The 24,525-nt window shown below is 43.9% G+C and overlaps 1 protein-coding gene across 1 annotated transcript in view; it reads right to left on the bottom strand.

Annotated features, from left to right (window-relative positions):
- Nucleotides 1–24,525, bottom strand: part of GNAI3 (G protein subunit alpha i3) — a 51,174-nt gene that overhangs the window by 21,087 nt on the left and 5,562 nt on the right. The window contains exon 2 of the mRNA XM_069946172.1: nucleotides 2,344–2,386. Within this exon, the coding sequence (XP_069802273.1) occupies nucleotides 2,344–2,386 (43 nt within the window). The remainder of the gene's footprint in view (nucleotides 1–2,343; nucleotides 2,387–24,525) is intronic.

Below are 24,525 nucleotides of genomic sequence, written 5' to 3'. Positions count from 1 at the left end.
GTGTATTGTGGAGAACTGCTAATAACTTTATATTGTGGGATTATAGCACTAGGAAAGGTGGCATCACTTAGGGTCCTATTAGACAAAAGCGATTTTTAACAATTAACGATCGCAAACTAGGTAGTTTCTCATTAACCTGAAATCGTTCACCATATTAGACAGAATCATCACTAACTCAGTTACTACGATTGTTAAAGGAGAAGTTTGGCCAACAGTATTTTTTAATATGTTATTAAAAGGACAACTCCGACGGGACCCAGAAAAAAAAACAAAAAAAACACAGACACCATACTCACCATCCCTCCGGTAACAATCGCCACTCCATTCGCCCGCTGTACGCCTCACCGTCACCTGCATCCGCCGTCCAGCGATGTCTCTTACTTCCGGGTGCATAGGAGAGGAAAGGCTGCCAGTGCACTTGCGCACCGGCAGCCTTTTCATTGGCTGGAGCGCATCACATGGCTTCCAGCAAGCTCAGCCAATAAGGGCTGAGCAAACTGGAAGCCATGTGATGCGCTCCAGCCAATGAAAAGGCTGCTGGTGCACATGTGCACCAGCAGCCTTTTCCGTCCCATTCACTTTCAATGAAGACGCCGAGGAGGAAGAAGACCCGGACCGCACCCCGGCTCTGACGTCATTGTCACCAGATGCCGCCCGGGAGAAGAGGACCGCGACGATCGTAATAGGTAATGTATACATTCTTTAACTTCCGGGGGAGTGGGTCGGGGGTCGGAAAGTGGGGGAAGGGGGCCAGACCGGGCATTTAACCACATTACAAAGTTATATAACTTTGTAATGTGTGTTAAACAAGTCAAAAAAATTTTTCGTGGGAGTTGTCCTTTAATTATGGAAAGTTAGACAAAATCCTAATGTACATTAATTATGGGGAATGCACATATACGGCTAACTCCCTTAATTTAGTAGATCAGGCAAGGTTCAGATTCTGTAAAATAAAAAAACAAAAAAAAAAAAAAAACGTGACGTCACGAATCAGCAGGGGGTGCACTATATGTAAAATCTATGGCACTGTGTTGTTTCTATGGATGTATATGTAAAGTAATGTAATATACAGTGTGCTTTATTAATCAAATACATTTATGGAATACTTTGGGGAGCAAGTGTCCTTGCTCCCCAAAGTATTCCATAAATGTATTCAATAAATACATTTGGAGGACACCAGGCAAGGAGGGAGAGAGGTGCCCGTGCATCTAACTACCTCCCCCCCTCCCTCCCTGCTCGGTGCTGTGGGACACAGATACACCGTACTACTCCTCCCATCATCTGCTCATAGTATAAGCAGATGATGGGGGAGTAGTACCAGGGCCATCCCCATCACCCAATACCACCACCCCCCGCCTCACATGCACTGTACTACTACTCCCATCATCCGCTCATAGTATGAGCAGATGATGGGGGAGTAGTACCAGGGCTATCACCATCACCCCCTGCCACCGCCGCTGCACTGCAGTTCACATCCCTTGCCGGGGACTGCAGAGCTCACCACCGCGTCTTGCCGACTCGTTCCCTGATGTCAACCCTTGCAGCTCAGGTGACCTCAGGGAATGAGTCAGCAAGATGCAGGGGCGGCGGTGAGCCCTGCAGTGAACTGCAGTGCATTGGCAGCAGGAGGGGGTGCTTGTGATGGGGATAGCCCTGGTACTACTCCATCATCTGCTCATACGTATGTGTGTCCAACAGCACTGAGTAGGGAGGGAGGGGGGAGGTAGTTAGATGCACAGGCACCTCCCTTCTCTCCTTGCTCGGTGCCCTCCAAATGTTTTTATTGAATACATTTATGGAATACTTTGGGGAGAAAGGACACTTGCTCCTCAAAGTATTCCATAAATGTATTCAATCAATAAAGCATAGTGTACATTACATTACTTTACATAGACATCCATACAAACAACACAGTACCATAGACTTCGACATATAGTGCACCCCCTGCTGGACACTCCATAGGAACTACAGCTGATTCGTGACGTCAGAGTTTTTTTTACAGAATCTGAACCCTGCCTGATCTACTAAATTAAGGGAAATGGCACTGTATGTGCATTTCCCATAATCAATGTACATTAGGAATTTGTCTAACTTTCCATAAGTAATAACATATTAAAAAATACATTTTGGCCAGAGTTGTCCTTCATCTGATCCTAGCAAATGAAGGAACCAGGTGGAATTACACTGAACGACTAGTGATCGAAAGTGGAATTACAGGCAACAATTAGCGATGATCGATCATTGCCTGCATTTACACAAGACAATTAACGTTTAAATTCGAACGATATTACGATAATGGAATGGCAGTAGGTACAACATCAGAGTAGATATGGGAAACCTTACTTCATCTGCTTCACAATTGTGCTTTTCCCAGACTCTCCAGCACCTGCAAAACAAAAAAGAATTCACAATACCATTAGTGAGTGTTTTAGTTAGTGAGTCCTGGGGTAAATTCACACGGAGAAAAAGGGGAGGAATTTCCGGTGAAATCTGCAATTCATTTTACCCATATTCTGCTTGAAATTCCGCCTTTAAAATATGTACAGACTAGAGATGAGCGAACCTGGAGCATACTGGAGTCCATCCGAACCCGATTGTTCGGCATTTGATTAGCGGTGGCTGCTGAAGTTGGATAAAGCCCTAAGGCTATGTGGAAATCATGGGTATAGTCATTGGCTGTATCCATGTTTTCCAGACAACCTTAGAGCTTTATCCAAGTTCAGCAGCCCCCGCTAATCAAATGCCAAATGATCAGGTTCGGATGGACTCAAGCATGCTCGAGTTTCGCTCATCTCTAGTACAGACCAATGTCCTATTGTGTTCAATAGGATTTCCACTCTGTTGTTCACACAGTGAAATTTACACACGGAATGTTCCACCATGATTCCTCTTCACGCCCAAAGAACTGACACTCTTTGGGAGGATTCCGCTAGAAAAATCCCAGAGAAGTCAATGGAGCTTTGACTTTCCGCTATCCGCCTGAATGCCATGGAACATGCAAAGAAAATGCGCAGAGATTCATAACGAGAAATTCCACGACAACTCAAGAAGTGGAACAATTTCCTCTTCAGTTCCTCACCTAGTCCTCGGCCTATGTGCCATGACATGTTCTCTGATGTACTGGCACAAAATGGAGCACAGTAACATGTATCGTGACACCAGAACTTCCTGTGCGCCGGGAGACAAATATATTAGACAAATCTAACCTGCTGATATGTATCTATAGCGCCCAAGATACTGAGGAGGAAGATATGTCTCTTACACTCCTCCTTGGCACTGGCCCCGTGCTGCAGTGTAATCCAGCAGTGTAATCCACGGCCCGAAGCACTGTTAGGAGCACTGCCCGCTCCCATAGCGTCATCCAGTCCACCCACTCCATTGATTTTCATTAGAAGGAGTGTGCTAGATGACGTGATTGAGGGGCAGTGCTCCTAACGGTGCTTCCGGCCAAAGATTATGCTGACCAGCAGCATGAAAATAGCGCTGAGGAGGAAGGTAGGAGACATACCCTTCTCTCCTCAGCGTCCTGGGTGCTAGTCGTCTAACCTGCTGATAGTTCCCCTTTAATAAATGGCCGTTGTGGAGAATATTACGTCAGACTGATTGCAAACTTCAGCCGAGCACCTGCTTAATGTGAGTGCAAATATTTAAACTCTAAAACAAAGGCGAATATCCTGTTGTAGCTTTCCTGGAGAGGGGCTGGCGTACGACATCTGCAGCTTTATTACACAAACTTATCGTATGTTTGCTGCGTTTCTTGACTACAGAGCAGTAACAAAGAAAGGCTTGTCTGTTAGAGGACCGGAATGAACTCACGGCTGCCCTATTGCAACACCTTTAAATGAAAGGGGAAGGTTGACCCATGACTTGATGTTTTCTGACATCAGCAAACCCAACTTCCACGTTCGACTTCTTTACTGCTTAACAATTCGCAAATGAGGAACCTGAACTTTATTTACCAACACAAATGGGATGTGCTTATGTCCTCGGAATACACCGGAATGATGGATTTCCCTTCATTTTCTATCAGGACAACCTCTCTTGCTCTGATGAGACGACCCCCTTAAAGGGGTTATTTAGCGCTGCCAACACATGGCCACTTCCCTTGCAGAGACAGCACTGCTCTTGTCTCCTGTTTGGGGACTTAGGGGGAGATTTATCAAACATGGTGTAAAGTGAAACTGGCTCAGTCACCCCGGCAACCAATCAGATTCCACCTTTCATTCCTCACAGACTCTTTGGAAAATGAAAGGTGGGATCTGATTGGTTGCTAGGGGCGACTGGGCCAGTTTCACTTTACACCATGTTTGATAAATCTCCCCCTTAATATATAAATAATGGTTTTATGTTAAATAGATTTTTGAAGAATTTTAGGTGACATTTTTCATGATTTTCCATTTTTCTACCCAGGGCTGTGGAGTCGGAACTAGTTTTGGCTGGAGTCAGTAAAAATGTGCCGACTCTAGTTTTAAAAAAAAATCTTAATACAATATGAATTTTTGAAAGTTTTGCTCATCAATATATATTATGAGCAACATTCTAATAGGACACTGGCCCTATTACATAAGGGTGGTCGGGGAATATATCAGTAATAGGACACTGGCCCTATTACATAAGGGTGGTCGGGGAATATATCAGTAATAGGACACTGGCCCTATTACATAAGGGTGGTCGGGGAATATATAAGTAATAGGACACTGGCCCTATTACATAAGGGTGGTCAGGGAATATATAAGTAATAGGACACTGGCCCTATTAGATAAGGGTGGTCAGGGAATATATAAGTAATAGGACACTGGCCCTATTAGATAAGGGTGGTCGGGGAATATATCAGTAATAGGACACTGGCCCTATTACATAAGGGTGGTCGGGGAATATATCAGTAATAGGACACTGGCCCTATTACATAAGGGTGGTCGGGGAATATATAAGTAATAGGACACTGGCCCTATTACATAAGGGTGGTCAGGGAATATATAAGTAATAGGACACTGGCCCTATTAGATAAGGGTGGTCGGGGAATATATAAGTAATAGGACACTGGCCCTATTAGATAAGGGTGGTCGGGGAATATATCAGTAATAGGACACTGGCCCTATTACATAAGGGTGGTCGGGGAATATATCAGTAATAGGACACTGGCCCTATTACATAAGGGTGGTCGGGGAATATATCAGTAATAGGACACTGGCCCTATTAGATAAGGGTGGTCGGGGAATATATCAGTAATAGGACACTGGCCCTATTACATAAGGGTGGTCAGGGAATATATAAGTAATAGGACACTGGCCCTATTACATAAGGGTGGTCAGGGAATATATAAGTAATAGGACACTGGCCCTATTAGATAAGGGTGGTCGGGGAATATATCAGTAATAGGACACTGGCCCTATTACATAAGGGTGGTCGGGGAATATATCAGTAATAGGACACTGGCCCTATTACATAAGGGTGGTCGGGGAATATATCAGTAATAGGACACTGGCCCTATTAGATAAGGGTGGTCGGGGAATATATCAGTAATAGGACACTGGCCCTATTAGATAAGGGTGGTCGGGGAATATATCAGTAATAGGACACTGGCCCTATTACATAAGGGTGGTCGGGGAATATATCAGTAATAGGACACTGGCCCTATTACATAAGGGGGGTCGGGGAATATATCAGTAATAGGACACTGGACCTATTAGATAAGGGTGGTCGGGGAATATATCAGTAATAGGACACTGGCCCTATTACATAAGGGTGGTCGGGGAATATATCAGTAATAGGACACTGGCCCTATTAGATAAGGGTGGTCGGGGAATATATCAGTAATAGGACACTGGCCCTATTAGATAAGGGTGGTCGGGGAATATATCAGTAATAGGACACTGGCCCTATTACATAAGGGTGGTCGGGGAATATATCAGTAATAGGACACTGGCCCTATTACATAAGGGTGGTCGGGGAATATATCAGTAATAGGACACTGGACCTATTAGATAAGGGTGGTCGGGGAATATATCAGTAATAGGACACTGGCCCTATTACATAAGGGTGGTCGGGGAATATATCAGTAATAGGACACTGGCCCTATTAGATAAGGGTGGTCGGGGAATATATCAGTAATAGGACACTGGCCCTATTACATAAGGGTGGTTGGGGAATATATCAGTAATAGGACACTGGCCCTATTACATAAGTGTGGTCGGGGAATATATCAGTAATAGGACACTGGCCCTATTACATAAGGGTGGTCGGGGAATATATCAGTAATAGGACACTGGCCCTATTAGATAAGGGTGGTCGGGGAATATATCAGTAATAGGACACTGGCCCTATTACATAAGGGTGGTCGGGGAGAAGTTTTCAGTCTCTATTTGGCAGTTTGTTTCTGAGCTGGAAGAGTCCATTGTGTGTGTGGGGGGAGATCTGTGCTGGTCTCTTCCTGGATGCTGGATGACTGTATATGAGCAGAAGTGTAATATGGAGATATCCTGTGTAATATAGAGGGGGAGAAGACATAAGTAGCAGTAACCTCTGTCCTCAATGTGGTGTTTTTCTTCAGTGTTCTATGGCTGCAGCTGTGTGTGTGTGTGTGTGTGTGTGCGTGCGTGCGTGCGTGCGCTATGGCTGCAGCAGGCTGTGTGTGTGTGTGTATGCCATGGCTGCAGCAGGGTGTGTGTGTGTGTGTGTGTGTGTGTGTGTGTATGTGTGTGTGTGTGTGTGTGTGTGCGCGCGCCAGGGTGGATAAAAATCAATGATTTTTTAAAAAAATCAAAAAAAATCGGATTTTTTTGATTTAAATCGGATTTTTTTGATTTAAATCGGATTTTTTTCAATAAACTGCTTTTTGAGGAAAATATTTTACCATCCAAAGGTTCTTCCATCATGAGATAAAGCTGAGTTGTTTAACTCAGTAGAATAAAGGCTGTATATGTTCTCAAATGTTACAACATGAACAGAGTTGAGAAAAAGACCTTAATCCTATTGTTCTACAAACCTATGAATACAGAATCATCCCCTTCAGTACCAAGTCCAAGAAGTTAGACAATATGTTTCTAATTGTTTGGACTTTTTTTTTTTTTTTTTTTTTTTTTGTTTAGCCAAATTAGTTAACATGGATGTTTGTTTAAGCAAATAACGTATGCTGTAATGTTGTTATTGTTTCAGTTGAATAAATCCATTTAAATTGTTATTAAGTTCAGGATTATTTTTCTCCTTCCTAAGTACAACAGAACAGTGGTGTCCAAATATGAATGATTAACCCATTAAACTGGGGAGAAAAAAGTAATATAAAAAGTGATTCTAAAAATCTTCATCTACTTGCATGTTAAAGGGGTAGTGCACCCAAAAAAAATTTCTTTCAAATCAACTGCTGCCATGAAGTGCCAGAGATTTGTAATTTACTTCTATTAAAAAATCTCAAGCCTTCCAGTACTTATCAGCTGCTGTGTGTCCAGCAGGAAGTGGTGTTTTTTTTCCCTGTCTGACACAGTGCTGTCTGTTGCCTTCTCTGTCCATGTCAGAAACTGTCCAGAGAAGGAGCAAATCCCCATACAAAACCTCTCCTGCTCTCCAGACTGGAAATAATACCACTTCCTGCTGGGCATACAGCAGCTGATAAGTACTGGAAGGCTTGAGATTTTTTAATAGAAGTAAATTACAAATCTCTGGCACTTCATGGCAGCAGTTGATTTGAAAGAAATTTTTTTTTGGTGCACTACCCCTTTAAAGTAGCAAGAACTAGTTTAGGTAGAAACTTTGATTTAAATCACTGATTTAAATCAAGCCTTCCTGACTAGTGATTTAAATCGTGATTTAAATCGTGATTTAAATCAGTTTGATTTAAAACAAATCCACCCTGGTGCGCGCTATGGCTGCAGCAGGCTGTGTGTGTGTGTGTGTGTATGCCATGGCTGCAGCAGGCTGTATGTGCGCACTATGGCTGCAGCAGGCTGTGTGTGTGCTATGGCATACCCCCACACCCACAGTGACCCCTCTATATCACTATGTGTGACTCCCACTATGGCTAACTTCTATATTACAGGAATCTGGCAGTGTTAGCAGTGTTTCTGTGTGTATGGTGAATATTTAATTAGAAACATAGAAGATTGTCAGCAGGAAAAGACCACCTGCTCCATCTAGTCTAGTTGTGAGTAATTCAGGACATGGAGGCTGGAGACTGGCTGCATCCACTGCACACACAGGAGAAGCTGCTTTATATCTTTCCTTATTCCCTCAGAAGTCACCCCAGGATCATGTAGGACATTAGGGAGAAGCTGCGGAGCCAGTGTGATAAATAACTCCCCTGGTATATGACCGGCCATTTATGAAGGAGCAGGAGTCCGAGTTGGAGTCAGTCCTGCTAAAATTCAGGAGTTGGATCTGCGGCTTACTGACTCCACAGCCCTGTTTCTACCTATATTACAAAATAATCCTGATATCTTGCAGTTTTCATTCTCACCACTGGGGCTAAAACTAAGCTGAGACTTCCTGTTGTGTCTGTGGTGATAAGAGGAGGCTGCAGTAAAGTGATCTGTACAGCATTGCAGTGTCTTGTGACACCAGTAGATACAGGAGACAATACCTTCCCTTTAAACACCATAGATAGTATCAGAAATTCCAGTCTGACCACACTCTATAATTCCTTATGAAAATGACAACACAAACAATTCTGGGTAATAGAGCTTTTCTTGTTTAGAGTTGAGAAAGTGTTAAGAGTTATAAGCGGTGTCCCTCCTTGTGAGCTGATACCCAGCGGTGCCAGGCAGGACGAGGAAGTGATGCCACTCGGGCAGCTGTGCTATTGTTCCTCTCCTGCTGAACTTCCTTGTTGTGACAAGCTAAAACCCCCGGAACAGCCACAGGCAATGACACAACCAGAAAACACACATCTGCGTGGGCCGGCAATGACACGGGTGTACCAGGGGAGGAGGGGGGCGCCCAGATCACAAGAGCAGCAGTGAAGAAAAAAAAAGGTTAGAAGTAAAAGTAGGAAGCGGTGGAATCGGCGTCACCGGCAGGGAGAAGCCCGGCCGTACCATGAGAGGAAGACCGGCTTTGTGCTATTAATAAGCTTCTGCTTTTCTTGTTACTTATTCTGCTCCAATTACCCTGGATAAACAACTGCAGCTAAGGAGCCGTGTAAGGGGGAAGGACAGGGCAACATCCAACGTATCCTCTAAGTCAAGAGTATCCCCCATCTACATGGCCGAAGGAGGTGCGACATCTGACCTGATACTTTACATTAAAGGGAATCGGCTGCTGATTCTGTTAGACAGGACAAGACGGCACATGGTACCTTCCATATATATGTCTGTGCTTCCAGGATGTGAGGCGTTCCTAAGCCCCTTAAATGCTACAAGCAGGAAGACCTCCTCGCTCCCTATCCCATCCCTATCTCGCCCTGCTTCTAAATCTCCTTCCTGGCTGTGCGTACACACTGGGGGACATTTATGAAGATCGGTGTATGAGCACCGGTGTTTGTCTTTAAAAAAAAATAAAAATTGCCCCATTTCCCTGCTGGATCACTAGGAGGCGCATGCCATAGAGGATCCGGCCTGACTGAACAGCAAGTGCAGAAATCTACACCTGCTCCTGAGGCCACGCCTTCTCTCCGCTTTGCCCCCGCCCTTACACACAGACACAATGCTTACCCATGGGGCGATCAGGGTTACGGCTGGTGTATGCCAGTGAGTAGGGGTGAGACTGCACCATCTCCCTGGCGTAGGATTCAGGGGAGCGAGGCCTTCAGCACCTCAGCAAAGCCTCCTGGAGAATAAAAGCATTGCTCTACATCCTGGAAGCACAGACAGATATATGAAAGGCTACAAGTGTTCCCCTGATCTATCAGCATCTAAAATCATTATATTGTTCAGATTAAACGACAAACGAGACATCGTTGACGGCTTGTTTAGACCTGGAACTAAAATCAACGTTGAGTGTTCACAGATCATTCGGTGTAATAAGACGTCGTTCGGTCGTTCTGAAACAAACGATCAGCGAGGACCGGACGACCACAAGAACAATCGCAAGTAATGATTACCGTTCCATTTAATTGGTTGAACGATTTTAGGTCGTTCACCAATCCAGTCGTATGGGATTGTTTATCGCTTTGTCTCATAGGACCCTAACAGTGTCAGCGGTATAGAACCTTATTTACACCTGACAGGTTCCATTTACAGCCGAGTCGACCACTGAACTCAAACGTACAGCCACTTACTTCACTCATCTTCAGAGACATTGAGCCCATACGAGACATGGTGCAGCTTTCCTAGAAATTTGGCACATGGAGGACATGTTGGCATTAGACCATTAGGTTTCCTGGTCTGCATTGCCCCATGAATCCTGCCCCCCTTATTGGCAGCACAGTTATTCTCAGACCAGTCACTTCCTGGGTAACATTTGGTTCCCAGGAAGTTCACACCTTACACAATCACTCTTCACTACCAGATTATGGTTTTCTTGCCAAAAATGGACATTTTTTCACAGGCAAAGAAGCTTTTAGACTTTTTGGGCTGCTTTGGAACATTTTGTAGCAAAAACTTTACCCACAACAACCTCCTCACAACTGAAACCATTTTGGGGATAGTTATATACAGACGACACATATTTGGCTGAATATGTTCCCCACACTTAGGCCTTATTCACACGTTCAGTAAATTTGCCTGTAACTAAGAATCTGCAATTACAGACAAATTTAGGGCGTACTGATTTGGGGCTGTTCACACTGTCTGTAGTTTCACAGATCCCCCATCAGTTCCACCAAAAATTAGGACATGTCCTAGTGTGGACCATAACTGCAGTCCAGATTAGCCAATCAAAGTCTATGGGATCTGCATTTTTGTAACATCCGCAAGAAATACGGATCACGGATGCATTACAGACAGCGATTGCGGACATAAGCCCTGCAAAATTTTTATTAAAGTATTATATTGCCCCCCAAAATTTATACAAATCACCAATATACACTTATTACGGGAAATGCTTATAAAGTGTTTTCCCTGCACTTACTACTGCATCAAGGCTTCACTTCCTGGGTAACATGGTGATGTCACTTCCTGGGTGACATGGTGATGTCACTTCCTGGGTAACATGGTGATGTCACTTCCTGGGTAACATGATGATGTCAATTTCTGGATAAACATGATGATGTCACTTCCTGGATAACATGGTGATGTCACTTCCTGGATAACATGGTGATGTCACTTCCTGGATAACATGGTGATGTCACTTCCTGGATAACATGGTGATGTCACTTCCTGGATAACATGGTGATGTCACTTCCTGGATAGGGTGGGTTCATACTGAGGAATTCTCGTGGATAATGTCCGTGGAATACCGTTGTCTGTTGGCGCGCCTTTCCGTCCGCTCCATAGACACCATTCTATGGGCCGGCGCATTCCGCTATCCGCCGAAAGAAGTGACATGTCACTTTTTTCGGCGGTAGAAAGACACGTGGCCGTGCGCGTGGACAGACAGCGGAATTCCGGAAATTATCCGCGAGCATTCCTCAGTATGAACCCACCCTTATGCAGAAGGTGACATCACCATGTTATCCAGGAAGTGAAGCCTTGATGCAGTAGTAAGTGCAGGAAAAAACACTTTATAAGCATTTCCCGTAATAAGCGTATATTGGTCATTTGTATACCTTTTGGGGGGCAATATAATACTTTAATAAAAATTTTCATCGGACTTCTCCTTTAAAAGACACTTTTTTTACTATTTAAATCCTTTGTGTCCAAAATCTGTAATATATATATATATATATATATATATATATATATATATATATATATATATATCAGGGCTCCAGACTAAAAAATTTACCTGGGAGCCATTGGCTCCTAACCTGAAAAATTTAGGCGCCAAATAGAATATTTGGTCGCCAACATTTTAAACCATGTAAAATTAATGTTATGTTAAATGGGACTTACTGTGTGCAGAGGCCACGGCAGCCTCCTCCTCCTTTAGATCCTTTCTTTTCTTAGTTTGAAAACGTTCAACATGGAAACTTGCAACTTGACAACCATATACAGTCTGACAACCATATACAGTCTGACTCAGTACTTCAGCCTCACTTGGCTAGCCTTTTAATGAGGCTTACTCTTCTGAACTTGAACTTAAAGGGAACCTGTCACCCCCGTACCGGGGTGACAGGCTCCCAACCCCCCGTTAGAGCCCCCTATACTCACCTCATCTTCACCCCGCTTCTGAAGATGGTCGGGTCACGGAGATCTCAGCCGCTGCAGCCCGGCGTGCGCTGAGAGATGAGTCCAACGCTCATAGAGAATGACGGGAGAGTCCAGCGCTCCGTCATTCTCTATGAGTGTTGGACTCATCTCTCAGTGTGCGCGCCGGGCTGCAGCGGCTGAGATATCCGTGACCCGACCATCTTCAGAAGCGGGACCCGGCGCGATGAGGTGAGTATAGGGGGTTCTAACGGGGGTTGGGAGCCTGTCACCCCGTCACCGGGGGTGACAGGTTCCCTTTAAAAGCTTGCAACAGTCTATACATACTGAGCTAGACTTATGACTGCAGCCATAGTGACCCCCCACAAGATGTGTATATAAATAGATATATCTCTCACCTAGTGACTAATGCAAGTGACCCCCTACAATACAGACACCTGAGGGGCCCTGATAATAATAATTGTGCATATATCTATCTCCCAGTGTCTGCAGCCAGTTTGCCCTACACTTATAGATGGCCCCCTCCCCTTATAGATGACCCCCTCTACCCCCATTATAGATGCCCCCCCCTCTCCCCCCCCATTATAGATGCCCCCTCCCCTTATAGATGACCCCCTCTACCCCCATTATAGATGACCCCCTCTACCCCCATTATAGATGCCCCCTCTCCCCCCCCATTATAGATGCCCCCTCTTCTCACCCCCTTATAGATACCCCCTCCCCTTATGGATGACCCCCTCCTCCCCCCCATTATAGATGCCCCCTCCTCCCCCCCATTATAGATGCCCCCTCCTCCCCCCCATTATAGATGCCCCCTCCTCCCCCCCATTATAGATGCCCCCTCCTCCCCCCCATTATAGATGCCCCCTCCTCCCCCCCATTATAGATGCCCCCTCCTCCCCCCCATTATAGATGCCCCCTCTCCCCCCCCCCCATTATAGATGCCCCCTCCTCCCCCCCATTATAGATGCCCCCTCTTCTCCCCCCCTTATAGATACCCCCTCCCCTTATAGATGCCCCCTCTTCTCCCCCCATTATAGATGCCCCCCTTCTCTTCCCCCCATTATAAAGCCCCCCCCTTTTCTCTATGCTAAGCAATATTTAAAAAAAACAAACACACAAACTCACCTGACAACCCGCTCCCCCGGCGATCCTCTTCTTCTTCGGACGCTGTCCCCGGCTGATGCGCGGCTGCCGGGGGTGTCCCGTCCTATCCCCGGCAGCGCGGCGCGTCAGTGAGCTCTCTGTACGCCGGGGCTGTGACTTCTGACACAGGAAGCGTCTCTGACGTGCGCTTCCTGTGCCGGAAGTCAGGGCCCCAGGCAGCTCACTGATGCGCCGCGCTGCCGGGGATAGGACGGGACATCCCCGGCAGCCGCGCATCAGCCGCGCATCTTAAAGAGACAGCGCGCCGCCGCCGGGGCCAGTCGCAAATGGCGCCCAGATTAATAAATCTGGGCGCCATTTGCAAAATGTCAGTCGCATTGGCGACCATTTTGGTCGCCATCTGGAGCCCTGTATATATATATATATATATATATATATATATATATATATATATATATATATACCTACCGCTGATGCTCGATGCAGCAAGAATGTGTATATACATTCCTGCCTGTGAAAGGCTTAATGTGTGTGGGGCCGCATCAGTGTGATCGTACCCGCACACATTAAATGGGTTATCCAGTTTAACCCCTTCAGGTTTTTTTTCCTCCTCGTGTTTAAAAGGCCATAGCACTTGCATTTTTTCACTTACAGACCCACATGAGCCTGTATTTTTTGCGCCATGTACTTTACAATGGCAGACTTACTTTTTCCATTAAGTATGCTGTGAAAGTAGAAAAAAATTATTTGTGCAGTAAAATTAAAAAAAAAGGAATTTGTTTTCATTTTGGGGCTTTCATGTTAATGCCATTTGTTCTATAGTAAAACTGACGTGTTACATATGTTCCTCAAGTAAGTGTAATTACAACGATATGTAATTTTATATAACTTTTATTTCATCTTACTGCTTTTAAAAAAAAACTAAATGTGTTTAAAATGTCTTTATTCCCCTCCCTATAACCTCTTTTAACCTTTGATCTACGGGGCTGTGTGAGGGGTCATTTTTAGTTTTTGCGCCATGATTTGTACTTTCTATTGGTACCTTGTTTGTGTATATGCCACTTTATGACCACTTTTTATTACAATTTTTAAGGATTTGATGTGACAAAAAAATGTGCAATTTTGCACTTACACCGCTTACCGTGTGAGATCAGGGATGTAATATTTAATAGTTCAGGATTCCGCACACGGGGATACCAAATATGTTTATTTATTTATTTTTATTTATAAAATGTGAAAAGGGGGGGGGGTGATTCAAACTTTTATTAGGGGAGGGGATTTTCCATTAATAAAAACACTTTTTTATACTGTATATAGAAAGTGGCCATGTCTTTCTTACACTGGATAACCCCTTTAATATTTCAGGAGCCAGGGATAATGACAGGGAGCCGCGATCACACAGCTGTCAGCCATTAACCCCTTATGGTGCATTTACAAAGGCAGATTTATCTGACAGATTTTTGAAGCCAAAGCCAAACAGGGAATGGGTCATAAAGGAAAGACAGATTTCTCCTCCTTTCAAATCCATTCCTGGCTTTGGCTTCCAAAATCTGTCAGATAAATCTACCTGTTTAAACGCACCATTAAACACTGCAATCTATAGTATTCGCCCTTAGGCAGACTATGTGCAGATCACTGATAATACTGGTCAATGTTATGCAATAGTACAGCATTGATCAGTATATGTAATCTAAATGTTTGCATATATGAGTGTAAAAAAAATGTTTAAAAACATGGTAAAAACAGCAGCTGATAAGTACTGGAAGACTGGAGTTTTTTTAATAGAAGAAATTTACAAATGGCCCCAGTTGATTTGAAAGATTTTTTTTTTTTTGCTGGAGTAACCCTTTAACACAAAAACTTAACCGATCGGGGAGGGTTACAAGTTTTTCCTAGAGGTCTGCACTTAGGAGACAACAAGCACTTTCCACATTCAATTAGCACTCACAGCCATTAGCCAACATGCTGGAGAGTTTCTGTGCAATGAAATATGTGGAGCCTTCCCTTTCGTCATTCACAGTCTGGGGATATAGGAGGAATATGGGAAGAAAGTATCTACCAGCAGAGATGGTCTGTAACCACTGGAGGCCGCCATCAACAACTGTCAGGACTAAAGTACTCAATGCTAAAACCTGAACGAGCATAGAAAGGGTTTCATGCTGAGAGTATGTTCACACTGAGCAATAGGGGAGGAACTGAAAGAGTGAACACTCGGACCCGGACTGATCAAAACTTGACACGTCTCTATGCCATGTCAAAAGTTTTTCCAAACAGGTACACTTTATCGTTTTTTTCATCTCTAGAACTTCAGTTTTACAGGTGGGAAAAGGGTCAAAATACATGGCCTAAGGGTGCGTTTACACAGAAAGATTTATCTGACAGATTTTGGAAGCCAAAGCCAGGAATGAATTTGAAAAGAGCAGAAATCTCAGTCTTTCCTTTATGACCTGATCCCTGTTTATAGTCTGTTCCTGGTTTTGGCGTCAAAGATCTGTCAGATAAATCTGTCTGTGTAAACGCACCATAAGGCCTCATTCACACCTTCCGTAGATCCATCTGTAATTGCGGATAGACTACAGATCTATTAGTTTAAATGGCCCTGTATGTGTCACGGCAAAAAACATACAAAGAATTTGCCACGTGATTATAACCTCATGCAATATGGCCGAAATAGCTGCTGAAACTTATAACCACAGTCTGCAGGAAACACGTCCACATGACAAATCTGTGCGGGTTGTGGTCTGGCTTGGCCCCTGCCCAATGGGGGTCGTAGAGGCTCATATAGGTTCTCCATTCATAGGGTCATACAAGGTCCATTCACAAGCACAGGATCTGCAGCAGATATCATGTAACTAAATGACTGTACACAGCATCAGATCGGCTGCACATCCTGTACATGTGAATGGTCCCCCAAAAAATGTATCTTTTTCCTAAAAAAGTTGTGTGAAAATCATCCAACAAAACTTCAGTGAACAAGAACTGTCGACCTGTGATTGCAAAACAGTTCGGAGCGAGATTTCCTTCCTGTTAGAGTCACTTCCCTATTTACTGAGACCCTGCAGCCAAGGTGCACACAACGTATACTGCAGACAAGAAGAGGAATTAAAGGGGCACTCTGCTATCAGGAAATTAAACCATCAGAGAGAGTGTGGTGCACAGCTGTTCCTCATCTCCTCCATGGAGTGTAGGACCAGAGCTGGGCTGTTTGCCGGCAGTATTCACACTTGAACTTCCTTTCCCTCGGACCTTAGTCCACAGGGTCAGTCCATACTACTGTGCAACGACAATCTTGCTGACAGAGCGCTGGACTTTACAGTCTTGCACAGTGCTATAGGTGCTATGTGAAGAGAAGGGGGGTTACTGATGCACTGTGCTATAGGTGCTATGTAAAGAGAAGGGGGGTTACTGATGCACTGTGCTATAGGTGCTATGTGAAGAGAAGGGGGTTACTGATGCACTGTGCTATAGGTTGCTATGTGAAGAGAAGGGGTTATTGATGCACTGTGCTATAGGTGCTATGTGAAGAGAAGGGGGGTTATTGATGCACTGTGCTATAGGTGCTATGTGAAGAGGAAGGGGGTTACTGATGGACTGTGCTATAGGTGATATGTGAAGAGAAGGGGTTACTGATGCACTGTGCTATAGGTGCTATGTGAAGAGAAGGGGGGTTACTGATGCACTGTGCTATAGGTGCTATGTGAAGAGAAGGGGGTTACTGATGCACTGTGCTATAGGTTGCTATGTGAAGAGAAGGGGTTATTGATGCACTGTGCTATAGGTGCTATGTGAAGAGAAGGGGGGTTATTGATGCACTGTGCTATAGGTGCTATGTGAAGAGGAAGGGGGTTACTGATGGACTGTGCTATAGGTGCTATGTGAAGAAAAGGGGAATTATTGATGCACTGTGCTATAGGCCAGCGTTTCCCAACCGGGGTGCCGCGGCACACTGGTGTGCCGAGAGAACCCGCCAGGGGTGCCGCGGGATCCCGGTGGGAAATGCGACACCGTCCCTTTAATATCCCTAGAAGCTGCGGCCACGCAGCACCCGCCCGACACAACACAGCGCCCCTGCCTGTCTCAGCCTGTTTCGGCGGCCCCACTCCGGCCACTCTCATCGGCGGCCTGCTCCTGGCACAGCACAGCGCCTGCATGGCACAGCGGAGTCGCCACCCTCCATCCCAGCGCCCCTTAACCTGCCCGGTGTGTAAGAGCGGCCCATGAGTCACTGCCGGCACGAATGTCACGGCAGTCACTAACAGTCAGCAACCCATGTGGAAAAACAGCAACGGTTCTGACCACAACCGTGTGTGGTCAGAAATGTTTCTGTTTTTCACATGGATTGTGAATGAATCTACTTGCTTTTACATTCAATTGGAGTGCTGGTACTTTTTAGATAGAAAGATAGATAGGAGAAAGATAGGAGAAAGATAGGAGAAAGATAGGAGATCGATAGGAGATCGATAGGAGATCGATAGGAGATCGATAGGAGATCGATAGGAGATCGATAGGAGATCGATAGGAGATCGATAGGAGATCGATAGGAGATCGATAGGAGATCGATAGGAGATCGATAGGAGATCGATAGGAGATCGATAGGAGATCGATAGGAGACAGATAGATAGATAGATAGATAGGAGATAGATAGATAGATAGGAGATATATAGATAGATAGATAGGAGATAGATAGATAGGAGATAGATAGGAGATAGATAGACGATAGATAGATAGATAGGAGATAGATAGATAAATAGATAGATAGGAGATAGATAAATGGATAGATAGATAGGGGATAGATAGATAAGAGAGAGATGATATATAGATATCTTCACGGCGTGTCAGTGCAGTGCCATCTACAGCCCCCCCTATAATGTGCCACTCATAATGTCCCCATAACAGTGCCTTCATACTGTCACCTATACATAACATACTATATACACATCATATATACTGTATGTCCCTGTACTGTGACCTGTATATACTATATACCCATCATATATACTCTGGGTCCCTATAGTACATAGCTATATACCTGTGTATACACATACTGTAGTGTGTTTATAGCTGTATGCTGTAGACCAGTATATACACGTCCTGTAGTGTGGACATAGTTTGGGTTGCTGCTCATTTAGGTACTCTACTTTTTTCTAACTTTATTGAAACAAAATATCCCCAGTTTGGCATGGTCAAGTGGGTGTGGCTTGTATAAAGGGGTGTGGCTTACACAGGGGACGTGTCATAGTTATCGTCCAGTTATCGTTACCGCAGCTACATATATGATAAACCGCGATATTGATTTAGGCCAATATCGCCCAGCCCTAGGGCATACTGCAGGGGGCATTATTATTATATGGGGGCATACTGCAGGGGGCATTATTATTATATGGGGGCATACTGCAGGGGGCATTATTATTATATGGGGGCATACTGCAGGGGGCATTATTATTATATGGGGGCATACTGCAGGGGGCATTATTATTATATGGGGGCATACTGCAGGGGGCATTATTAATATATGGGGGCATACTGCAGGTGGCATTATTATTATTATTATATGGGGGCATACTGCAGGTGGCATTATTATTATATGGGGGAATACTGCAGGGGCATTATAATTATATGGGGGCATACTGCAGGGGGCATTATTATTATATGGGGGCATACTGCAGGGGGCATTATTATTATATGGGGGGCATACTGCAGGGGGCATTATTAATATATGGGGGCATACTGCAGGGGGCATTATTAATATATGGGGGCACACTGCAGGGTCCATTATTAATATATGGGGGCACACTGCAGGGTCCATTATTAATATATGGGGGCATACTGCAGGGGGCATTATTAATATATGGGGGCATACTGCAGGGGGCATTATTATTATATGGGGGCATACTGCAGGGGGCATTATTATTATATGGGGGGCATACTTCAGGGGGCATTATTAATATATGGGGGCATACTGCAGGGGGCATTATTATTATATGGGGGGCATACTGCAGGGGGCATTATTATTATATGGGGGAATACTGCAGGGGGCATTATAATTATATGGGGGCATACTGCAGGGGGCATTATTATTATATGGGGAGCATACTGCAGGGGGCATTATTATTATATGGGGGCATACTGCAGGGGGCATTATTAATATATGGGGGCATACTGCAGGGTCCATTATTAATATATGGGGGCATACTGCAGGGGGCATTAGTAATATATGGGGGCATACTGCAGGGGGCATTATTAATATATGGGGGCATACTGCAGGGGGCATTATTAATATATGGGGGCATACTGCAGGGGGCATTATTAATATATGGGGGCAAACTGCAGGGGGCATTATTATTATATGGGGGCATACTGCAGGAGGCATTATTATTATATGGGGGCATACTGCAGGAGGCATTATTATTATATGAGGGCATACTGCAGGGGGCATTATTAATATATGGGGGCATACTGCAGGGGGCATTATTATTATATGGGGGCATACTGCAGGGGGCATTATTATTATATGGGGGCATACTGCAGGGGGCATTATTATTATATGGGGGCATACTGCAGGGTCCATTATTATTATATGGGGCATACTGCAGGGGGCATTATTATTATATGGGGCATACTGCAGGGGGCATTATTATTATATGGGGCATACTGCAGGGGACATTATTATTATATGGGGGCATACTGCAGGGGGCATTATTATTATATGGGGCATACTGCAGGGGACATTATTATTATATGGGGGCATACTGCAGGGGGCATTATTATTATATGGGGGCATACTGCAGGGGGGCATTATTATTATATGGGGCATACTGCAGGGGACATTATTATTATATGGGGGAATACTGCAGGGGGCATTATTATTATTATATGGGGGCATACTGCAGGGTCCATTATTAATATATGGGGGCATACTGCAGGGGGCATTATTATTATATGGGGGCATACTGCAGGAGGCATTATTACTGTATGAGGGCAAAGCAGGGGGCATTATTATTATATGGGGGGCATACTGCAAGTGGCATTATTACTGTATGAGGGCAAAGCAGGGGGCACTTGTACTCTGGCCTCATGGCCATAGTACTTCTCATTGTACCCCTTTATACTGCAGTATATGAGCCACATAATTATCAGCACTATATACTGTGGCGCTATACAGTGCACATCACCACAGTATATGGTGCTGATAATTATGTGCTCATATACGTGGGACTGTATGTATGAGTTTACATGGGACTGTATATATATATATATATATATATATATATATATGGGAATACATGGGACTGTATGTATGAGGTTACATGGGATTGTATATATGAGGGGGTTATCCTTTTTTATTTAACCTTTTTAAAATAAATAATTTATTGAAAGGACCTCTGCCCGGCATATTTCACTCTTGAGGGCTTAAAAAGCAGCTCTTGTGGTGATAAGAAGCTGATTTAAACCCCCCAAGAGTGAACTCCGTGAACTATATGCATAATATTTACTGTTTTAGTGTCATTTTCTGCCATTTTGGTTGGTGGTGTGCCCCGTGATTTTTTAAGTATAAAAAGTGTGCCGCGGCTCAAAAAAGGTTGAAAATCACTGCTATAGGTGATATGTGAAGAGGAGAAGGGGGGTTACTGATGGACTGTGCTATAGGTGCTATGTGAAGAGAAGGGGGTTACTGATGGACTGTGCTATAGGTGCTATGTGAAAAGGGGGGTTATTGATGCACAGTGCTATAGGTGCTATGTGAAGAGAAGGGGGGTTATTGTTGCACTGTGCTATAGGTGCTATGTGAAGAGGAGAAGGGGGGTTACTGATGCACTGTGCTATAGGTGCTATGTGAAGAGAAGGAGGGTTACTGATGCACTGTGCTATAGGTGCTATGTGAAGAGAAGGGAGGTTACTGATGCACTGTGCTATAGGTTGCTATGTGAAGAGAAGGGGGGTTATTGATGCACAGGGCTATAGGTGCTATGTGAGGAGAAGGGGGGTTACTGATGCACTGTGCTATAGGTGCTATGTGAAGAGAAGGGGGTTACTGATGGACTGTGCTATAGGTGCTATGTGAAGAGAAGGGGTTATTGATGGACTGTGCTATAGGTGCTATGTGAGGAGAAGGGAGGTTACTGATGCACTGTGCTATAGGTGATATGTGAAGAGGAGAAGGGAGGTTACTGATGCACTGTGCTATAGGTGCTATGTGAGGAGAAGGGGGGTTACTGATGCACTGTGCTATAGGTGCTATGTGAAGAGAAGGGGGTTATTGATGCACTGTGCTATAGGTGATATGTGAAGAGGAGAAGGGGGGTTACTGATGGACTGTGCTATAGGTGCTATGTGAAGAGAAGGGGGTTATTGATGGACTGTGCTATAGGTGCTATGTGAAGAGAAGGGGTTATTGATGCACTGTGCTATAGGTGATATGTGAAGAGGAGAAGGGGGGTTACTGATGGACTGTGCTATAGGTGCTATGTGAAGAGAAGGGGTATTGATGGACTGTGCTATAGGTGCTATGTGAAGAGAAGGGGTTATTGATGCACTGTGCTATAGGTGCTATGTGAAGAGAAGGGGTTATTGATGGACTGTGCTATAGGTGCTATGTGAAGAGAAGGGGGGTTATTGATGCACTGTGCTATAGGCGCTATGTGAAGAGAAGGGGGGTTATTGATGCACTGTGCTATAGGCGCTATGTGAAGAGGAGAAGGGGGGTTACTGATGGACTGTGCTATAGGTGCTATGTGAAGAGAAGGGGTTATTGATGCACTGTGCTATAGGTGCTATGTGAAGAGAAGGGGTTACTGATGGACTGTGCTATAGGTGCTATGTGAAGAGAAGGGGTATTGATGGACTGTGCTATAGGTGCTATGTGAAGAGAAGGGGGGTTATTGATGGACTGTGCTATAGGTGCTATGTGAAGAGGAGAAGGGAGGTTACTGATGCACTGTGCTATAGATGCTATGTGAAGAGGAGAAGGGAGGTTACTGATGCATCGGCATAGGTGCTATGTGAGCAGAAGTGACAGTATAACAGAAAGCCATCACAGAATTCCCCTAACAGGCTTGTACTGCAGTTTGCAGGGATTAGAGATCCCTAGAGGCCAAGACTTTTTCACTGGAGTAGGGAGTCAGTTTTGAGAACTTAAGTGCTTTACAAATATATAAGGAATCACATAGGCTACCACAGTGACCATTTAGTATATATGGTATATACAGTGACAACTATATACACAGGTAACAGACATCTGTGTGTCTACCTACATCTCATTTGCCAGCAGAGCGAAGAGACACATTCTGAAGTGTTTAGTATATACATTCTATAATATAACTCTAAGATACAGGATCATTTATAGATATAATTATCTTACATGAAAGTATTACAGAACAATCACCTAATAGTAATAAAACCATCCATAGATGTGTGGGGAGAATATAATGTGTCGGCAGTAAAGGAGCCAGGGACCCCGGCCCTTATTTACGGTTAGCGCTCGTTCACATCACATTTGGCCAGCCGTGTCTCGTTTACACTGGTAAATTGTCAAAAACGGGATGCCGATGTATACGTGCAAGTGCTGGCACAAGCCCCATTAACTTTAATGACCAGAACATAATGAACTACCAGCTAAGCTCAGGTCATTTGTCACATGTACTCGGACACAGTGACTATATGCAGGATATGTCCAAAACACAATCACTAGTTGACTACATTTGAACCAAAATGATTGATAATCATTTGCATTGATAACCATCTTTCAGTGTAGACACTCATCGTTCACAGTACAGTGGTGCCTTGGATTACGGGCATAATTCGTTCTGTGACCGTGCCTGTCATCTATATATATATATATATATATATATATATATATATATATATATATACGAACGCAATAACAAACCTATTTACGCTCAACTTTCCATAGCAATTTCTTCTCGACTTAACGCTTATTTTTCAAAAGAAAGAAGGATTCCTTATTGTTCACTAAACAAGCGCTTAAGCAATTTCTTTGTACGTGTAAAAGGAGCCTTACACACACGTCACATGTTCTCTGTTTACAGTCTGTTCCTGGCTTTGGCTTCAATGATCTGTCAGACATCTGTGTGTGTAAGGGCCGTGAAAGGACACAAACAATCACCAATCAATGAGATCGCCTTCAGCACCTTTACACAGCACACTTAATTGAGAAGCCGGGCCGCTGACAATGCCGGATCACACAGCAGCACAGAAAGTATATATGTACTGCTGTGTGATCTGTAAACTAACAGCTCTAAAATATCCCATATGCACAGTATATCCTATATGTATATCCTACATGTACAGTATATCCTATATGCATATCCTATGTGTACAGTATATCATATATGTATATCCTACATGTACAGTATATCCGATATGTATATCCTATATGTACAGTATATCCTATATGCACATCCTATATGTACAGTATATCCTCTATGTATATCCTCTATGTACAGTATAGCCTCTATGTACAGTATAGCCTCTATGTACAGTATAGCCTCTATGTACAGTATATCCTATATGTACAGTATATCCTGTATGTACAGTATATCCTGTATGTACAGTATATCCTGTATGTACAGTATATCCTGTATGTACAGTATCCTCTATGTACAGTATATCCTCTATGTATATCCTCTATGTACAGTATAGCCTCTATGTACAGTATAGCCTCTATGTACAGTATAGCCTCTATGTACAGTATATCCTATATGTACAGTATATCCTGTATGTACAGTATATCCTGTATGTACAGTATCCTCTATGTACAGTATATCCTGTATGTACAGTATATCCTCTATGTACAGTATATCCTGTATGTACAGTATATCCTGTATGTACAGTATCCTCTATGTACAGTATATCCTGTATGTACAGTATATCCTCTATGTACAGTATATCCTGTATGTACAGTATATCCTGTATGTACAGTATCCTCTATGTACAGTATATCCTGTATGTACAGTATATCCTCTATGTACAGTATATCCTATATGTACAGTATAGCCTCTATGTACAGTATATCCTATATGTATATCCTACATGTACAGTATATCCTATATGCATATCCTACATGTACAGTATATCCTATATGCATATCCTATGTGTACAGTATATCCTATATGTATATCCTCTATGTACAGTATATCCTCTATGTACAGTATATCCTCTATGTACAGTATATCCCCCATGTACAGTATATCCTCTATGTACAGTATATCCTCTATGTACAGTA

The sequence above is a fragment of the Dendropsophus ebraccatus genome, chromosome 11 (genome assembly GCF_027789765.1).
Source record: "Dendropsophus ebraccatus isolate aDenEbr1 chromosome 11, aDenEbr1.pat, whole genome shotgun sequence".
NCBI lineage: Eukaryota > Metazoa > Chordata > Amphibia > Anura > Hylidae > Dendropsophus > Dendropsophus ebraccatus.
This window is presented reverse-complemented; position numbering and strand designations above follow the sequence as displayed.